At 37.5% G+C, this 7688-nt stretch overlaps 1 protein-coding gene across 1 annotated transcript in view; it reads right to left on the bottom strand.

Moving 5' to 3' along the window:
• The window catches only part of LOC108359717 (zonula occludens-like protein polychaetoid), a 187764-nt gene that overhangs the window by 6668 nt on the left and 173408 nt on the right, over window positions 1-7688 (bottom strand). Inside the window, exons 8-9 of the mRNA XM_017611687.1 lie at window positions 3898-4123; window positions 3575-3839 (exon numbers count right to left, since the gene is read on the bottom strand). Of these exons, the coding sequence (XP_017467176.1) occupies window positions 3575-3839; window positions 3898-4123 (491 nt within the window). The remainder of the gene's footprint in view (window positions 1-3574; window positions 3840-3897; window positions 4124-7688) is intronic.

Below are 7688 nucleotides of genomic sequence, written 5' to 3'. Positions count from 1 at the left end.
TATTTCTGCTTGTTTGTGAAATGTGCAAACGTTTGTGAAGACATTTATAAACGCGTTTTACTTAATTAATTAATTAAGAATTGTATATTAAAGTGGAAATCTCAGGCCGGGGTTTTAATGCAACTATTTTGCCGAAGTGTGCACATAAATAAAGTGTTTATTGTGTGAAATAGCGCCGAGAGGTTAGTTCAATTTACAAACTTTAACAACAAATAACTTAAAAACTAGAAGCCTGCTGCGGCTAAAAGTATATATATTTGCAATCAGGAGAACTCCCTCTATCGTTCCATAGCTACCTTAATGCGGAACTCCGGGGATGCCAAACTAAATTGCGGCCGTGATATATATTGGAGAAAATATTATTGCTTTTTCAATTTGGTTGTTGATTTTAAAAAATTTAGTTGTATTTTTCGAACCCATCAAGATAACCAACCGTTCAGCTATGGAAAAACTAAAAATGCACACCGATAGTACTTTTTATGCTGATTTCAACCATATAAATATTACTTGTTGCAATTAAAAAGTAAAGAAGATATAAAAGGTTAAAGAAAATGTTTGTGATATTTAAAATATTATTATTTTCTAAACTACGCAACCGATTAAAAAAGTAATAATATCAAAGTAAAGACAATTAATCTGTCTTTAAGTTGATATATAAAATGTGTTTGATTGCTAATATATTTAAGCCAAAAATATTAAAAAATAAATAAATTGTTATAATATTTTCATAAAATAACCTCTTTTAGAGAAAAGTGCATAATCAATGCTAAAGACATATATATTATTTAGAAAGTGCAAGTTCTTACCTTTAATTCGATATACATATTTTATTATGATCTACTTTTGAGGTTTAAGATTTCAGTGATACAAAAAATTAAACGCACTTAAAAGCAAGTGACAAGTGTGGGTGATATCATAGTTTATTTTGCCCAGAACTTCTTTCTGCGTAGGCGGCCTTCGGCCGCGCTTAGGGATCATAACCCTAACTAAGTAGAATTCTCCTTTCTGTATTGGCGCACTTAGGGATTATAACCCTTACCAAATAGTATTCTGCTTTTGGTGTGTACAGTGATGTAGCCTTGGGAAAGGATGCGGTAACTAGAATTCGCTTTCTGTGTGGTAAACCTGGGACTGCTGGGCTGGGGCTGATGTCTATTATGGTTACTGGGTGTTTTATAAAAATGCGTACATAAAAATGTTTTGTGCAAATGAATATTTAACATTTTTCAAGCGAAAAAACGCAAATGAAAATTGTGATTTTTGGCCATTTTTCTAAGGGGTCCCTAGGGAACCATAGGGACCTAGGTGGACGAGGGTTATCTTTTTGTCAATGGCGGTTCATTCCCTCTCCAAAAAGGTGGGTTAGAGTTACCACGCCCACTTACCTTTCGCCCACCGCCCCTTTAACGAACGGCCATAATGGAAAGCAAACCCGTTTAATTAACTAACTACAATATGCATTTGCAAATACATACATGCATTTATATTTTTTATTATCACTGAATTCTGAAAACCTAAAGCAAATCATAATATAATATGTATATCAAATTAAAGGTAAAAACTTTCTAAATATTTTGGCTNACTACAATATGCATTTGCACATACATACATGCATTTATATTTTTTATTATCACTGAATTCTGAAAACCTAAAGCAAATCATATTATAATATGTATATCAAATTAAAGGTAAAAACTTTCTAAATATTTTGGCTGAAATATTAAAAAAGCATACACATTTTATATATCAGCTTGAAGATAAATTAATTGTCTTTCTTTTTACATCATTACCTTTTAATCGGTTACGCAGTTTTGAAAATATTAATATTTTAAACTATCACAATTTTTTTGTTTTACCTTTTATATCTACTTTACTTTTTAATTGTGGAAAATAATATTTATATAGTTAAAATCAGCGTAAAATGTACTAGCAACCGCGGTTAACAGTGTGGAAATTGAACTTTTTCGTGACCTTCAAAAGTGAAAATTTTGGATTTTTGTATTTTTTACCTAAAAATAGTATGTAATGAATTCATAAAAAAATTAAAATACGTTTTTCGGTTCTTTCGACCATGGAAATGGAAATGAATAACTTGTGTTGTTAAAAAGTACACTGCATACTATTTTCAGGTCGAAAAAGGAAAACATATTGAAAACCCTTCTCTTTGAAGGTCATTTCAAAGGTCAAGGAAATTTATTTACCCATAGAAACTATATTTCCTCAATTCTTAATCTCAAAAGCCTTAAAACGCTATTGAATTTTTTTTCGCTAGCTATTCTCATTCCCTAGATATTAGAATTTGTCACGAAAAAAGTTCAATTTCCACACTGTGTGCCAATGACGTCGAAATAATCGGTAGCAACAAATAGAAAGGCTGTTCTGCCTTCTCGCAATTAGATAGAGAAGCAAAGCATGTGGGACTGGTGGTGAACGAGGGCAAAACCCAGCATCTCCTGTCATCCGACAAAAAGCATAGCATAAGCGTCTTGGCACCCACGTCACTGTTGACAGTTATAATTTTGAAGTTTGACCAATAACCATGTCTTCCTTGAAGTCCAACTAAGAATGGCTATTGCTAACTGCTGGTACTTAGACAATCGAGCAACAAGGTGCTGTCTCGTCGTACAAAAACCACTTAATAAGTCTCTCATCGTCCAGATGAATGGCGCAGAATCAGGGAAGAGGACATCATCTTACGCGGTGGTCAATGGAGTGTTAAAGATAACGATTATTTGGAAGTTATGTGGCTATTCATGTCGGCCGCTGTGGTGTAGTGGTAAGCAGTGCGCGCTTTCACTCATCAGCACCTGGGTTCAAACCCTGGTCAAAACAACATCCCAAAAAATATAGAAAAAAGGTTTTTCTTAACAGCGGTAGTCCCTCGGCAGGCAATGGCAAACCTCCGAGTGTATTTCTGCCATGGAAAACAGCTTCTCATTAAAATACAATCGCCGTTCGGAGCCGGCGTAAAACTGTAGGCCCCCCCGCTTTGTGTGACAACATCAAGGCGCACGCCACAAGTCGGAGGAGAAGCTCGGCCAAACACTAACATATGTGTAAGCGCCAATCTATTATTATTATTATTATTATGGCCATTCATCCATTTATGGCGGCGAGTAACGAAGACGAAAGAACGATGGGTTATATGAGCTTTGTAACGACATTGAGATAGTTCAGCGAAATAAAGTACAGCGGCTTCGCTGGCAAGGCCATGTCTTTCGAATCTTCTCTTCGTTAGGAAGATCAGGTGGAGAGGAACTTAGCTTTACTCGGCCTGCTCTGTTGAACTTGGCTAAAGTCGATTAAGCGATTATAACGCCATTCGAGAAATAGAAAAAGCTCTCAAACAATATTAGCAAATCCATCAGTAATATATATAGTTTAAAATAATAAAAATTAGTTAACCAGAAGATTTTTAAATTAGCCGGACTTTTGCTATTGAATGATACTATTTTTAAAAATGGCGATCGAAATTATTTTCGTAGTTCAAATCAAAATATAACAAATGGTGTTGGATGAATAAGAAAATCGCTGTTCTCGGTATCACTAATTATTTGTTTAGTACTTTTCTTACCTATGGGAGCTGGCATGCCACGATGTGGCGCAATATACGGTCCTGTTCCGCTTCCGCCATTGTAGTGGTGATTACCAACGTATCCATGGACTGATGGAGGCGGGTATTGTGACTGTTGAACATAATTGTTGCTACCGTATGTTGCATGGATGTTGTTATTATTACCATGGCCAGGAGAGCCAGATATCTGCTGTGAGTAATGGTGATGTGAAGCCCCCATGGGTGAATAAAAAGATCCATTTGGTGAACGTGGAGACCCTGAATCCTGTTAATGAAATTGTTGTCAAATAAAAAATGTATCTGTAGAACAGAGGTAAACTAACCCCACTCTCCCATTGGTCGCCGGTACTCTTGGTCCCTTGCATTGGTGGGCGATAATTTTTAGGCTTCGGCGGTGGAACTGGTTTGAATGGACCGCAGGCACTGTTGTTTGAAGCCCCATTTCCGCTACCACTGTTGTTGTTGCCATTGATGTTTTGTGGCGATGCAATCAAATGGGGATTATTCGGCTGTTTGCTGTAATCTGCTTGCGTCACGGAGTTGTTACGACTAATACCAACCGATTAAGCGTGAAATATGAGCATAGTTCATTTGTTCCGTTTTGATGGAGTATAATATTAATATAGATGAATAAAAACAGGCGAACGGCGAACGGAAAATATAGGCGAAAACAAATAAACACAATGAAAATAAATACGAGTAGTTAATCTATTCTGTATGAAGTACATAGGAACATGAGTAAGGATATAATTCAGATTAAATTAAATTTAGGAATAAAAATAAGCATTTTTATTACACATGCATGATTCAATAACACAAGGGTAAGTAATCTGTGACAGCTCAAATCTGACACTCCTTTATCTAGATTTGTATTTTGGAAGTAGGAAAAAGGGGAAGAATGGCTGACTTCCAAAACGTATCAATACAATGTTTGGAAACTGTTATACTGCGGTATTCAAACTGTTTGTATATGCAGAGTTGCGACACATTGCAACCATATACATTGCATATTTTAAATATTCAATATAGCAATGAACAATTTTTCTGAATTTTCCATTTCTAAAACACCAATGCTAACCAATAACAAACGAAACATCAACTTTGTTTCTGATGCGCTGATTGCTCCAGCGATGCGGTTCGATAACTTTTCGGCTGCGTTTTGGAACAGTATACATTGTCAATATTTTGTAGTTCGACGTTATGGAACCTTATACTTTGTACGTATGCAAAGCAATTGACGTTTTGGAAGTCAGCCAATGTGATCGCCTTTTGCGAAAACGGTAGTAGAAAGGTACTAAAAAATGTGTATAATAATTCTATGTGAATTTGTAATATATTTGGGTTTTTAATGGAAATACTAAACAATACGTATAAATATAGATTTTTAATTTAAGTTATTCGTCATTTCCTGGAACAAATCTAGAATACCGACCGTTCAGCTATGCAAAACCGAAAAATGCAGATCAATAGAACTTTTTACGATCATTTCAACCGTGCCAAAATTATTTAGCGCAAGTAAAATATAAAGACGTTTTAGAAGGTTAAAGTTAAATTTTTTGATTTTTTTAAATATTAACATCTTATGAACCATATAACCGATTAAAAAACTAATAGCGTCACCATAAAAATAATCAATTTATCTTTCAGCTGATATATGTAATTGAAATTGTTTTTTATTAATTTAAACCAAAACCACTAAAAAACGAACAAATGTTATTTTTTTTCATGAAATAACCTTTTTTGGAACTGCATGATAAATGGTAAAGAAATTTATATTATTTAGAAAGTACAAGCTATTACCTTTAATTCGATATAAATATTTTATCATGATCTACTTTTGGGTTTTAAGAATTAAGTGATAATAAAAAATATAAATAAACAAAGCAGATAAACCTCTTATATCTTCTCTATTTTTAACCTGCGCCAAATAAATTTGGTATCGTTGAAATCAGCGAAAAAAGTTCTATCAATCGGCACTTTTGGTTATTTTATAGCTAAACGGTCGCTATTCTAGGCTTGTTCTAGAAAATTACACAAACGAAGGTGATGCCAACGAACATTTATTATGAAGAATTTTTGGTTTTACTACTAATATAACTAAAAACTGTAGAGTGAGCAACATTCTGCACAAGTAAAGGAGCCGATTTTATGTGTGGGAGCGAGAAAACTGTTTTATTATAAAACCTTTCTATTATTGAATCATGTTACACATGTATATTTCTTGCACAAAAAAAATTATCAAGCGTCTACTTTTCAATAAATTTGAATTTGAATGTGTGCAGTTTCTTTTTGGTACAGTCTTTACGTAGTCATCAGAATAAAAATCAACAGTAACGTGGGTGCCAAGACGCATATGCTCTGACTGTTTGTGTGAGGACAGGAGATACTTCGTTTTGTCCTCGTTCACCAACCGCCAGACCCATTCGCTTTGCTTCTCTATCCAATCCCGAGAAGGTAGAACAGGCGTAGCCCTTGTTTTTGTTGGTAAGATCGATGTCGTCGGCATAGGCCAGCAATTATAACTTCTTGTAAAGTATTGTGCCTAAGCGGTTCAGTTCTGCGGCTCTTATTATCTTCTCCAATACCAGATTAAAGACATCACACGAGAGGGAGTCCCCTTGTCTGAAGCCACGTTTGGTATCAAACGGCTCGGAGAGGTTCTTCCCTATTCTGAGGCAGCTGATGGTATTGCTTAACGTCATTTTACACAGCTGTATTAGTTTCGCGGGGATACCAACTTCAGACATCGTGGCATAAAGACAACTTCTCTTCCTGCTGTCGAAAGCGGCTTTGAAATCGACAAATAGATGGTGTGTGTCGATCCTATTCTCGCGGGTCTTTTCCAATATATGGCGTATTGTGAATACTTGATCTATGGTGGATTTGCCAGGCCACACTGATAAGGTCCCATCAGTTCGTTGACGGTGGGCTTCAGTCTTTCGCACAATACACTCGATAAGGCCTTATAACCTATGCTTAGAAGGCTGATTCCGCGGGAGTGGGCGCGAATGGCGGGGTCGCATTTCTTGTGGATTGGGCAGAGCGCACACTTAAATTCCAGTCGTGCATGCGTTCATCTGACCATATTCTGTATAAGAGTTGATGCATGCACCTTATCAACTCCTCGCCACCGTACTTTAATAGCCCAGCTGGCAGGCTGTCAGCTCCAGCAGCTTTGTTGTTTTTCAAACGCACTATCGTTATTCGTACCTTGTCATAGTCAGGTGATGGAACATCGACTTCATCGTGATCGACTGGGGGCTCGGGTTCGTCTTCTCCACTAATTTCAGCGCTGCTACCATTCAGTAGGGTGGAAAAGTGTTCCCTTCATAATTTAAGTACATTCTGGATATCGGTCACTAGGTCGCCATTGTTGTTCTTACAGGAGTTCGCTATGGTCTTGAAACCTTCCGTAAGTCGCCTAACCCTCTGGTAAAATTTTCGGGCGTTTATCCTGTCGGCTAGCATTTCAAGCTCTTCGCACTCACGTATTTCGGCCTCTCTCTTCTTATTGCGGCAAATACGTCTCGCTTCCTTCTTCAGTTCCCCATAACGGTCCCACATGGCTCGCGTTGCACCCGATCACAGCGTGGCCCTGTAGGCGGCGTCTTCTTTCTCCACGGCTTCTTGACATTCCTCATCGTACCAGTTGTTCTTTCGGGCTCGCTGAAATCCAACTACTTCTTCGGCGGCGGTACTTAATGATCGGGAAATGTGGTTCCACTGCTCGCGTACGTCGGATTGTTGAAGAGTGCTCTCAGAGAGCAGGTGTGTGAGTCGAGTGGCGAATAAATTGGCCGTCTGTTGTGATTGCAGCTTTTCGACGTTAAGCTTTTAAGCTTTGCTTACATTGTTGGGCGCACATTTTTTGCTGCGGGTGTGTATCTTGGCTACAACAAGATAGTGGTCCGAGTCGATGTTTGGCCCTCGGAGTGTACGNAAGGCCTTATAACCTATGCTTAGAAGGCTGATTCCGCGGGAGTGGGCGCGAATGGCGGGGTCGCATTTCTTGTGGATTGGGCAGAGCGCACACTTAAATTCCAGTCGTGCATGCGTTCATCTGACCATATTCTGTATAAGAGTTGATGCATGCACCTTATCAACTCCTCGCCGC

This window comes from Rhagoletis zephyria, unplaced genomic scaffold (assembly GCF_001687245.7).
Source record: "Rhagoletis zephyria isolate East Lansing unplaced genomic scaffold, Rhagoletis_zephyria_1.1 Rzeph_scaffold_00443, whole genome shotgun sequence".
NCBI classification, from domain to species: Eukaryota; Metazoa; Arthropoda; class Insecta; order Diptera; family Tephritidae; genus Rhagoletis; species Rhagoletis zephyria.
Note: the sequence above shows the minus strand (reverse complement) of the source record. Positions and strands in the feature narration are given on the sequence as shown.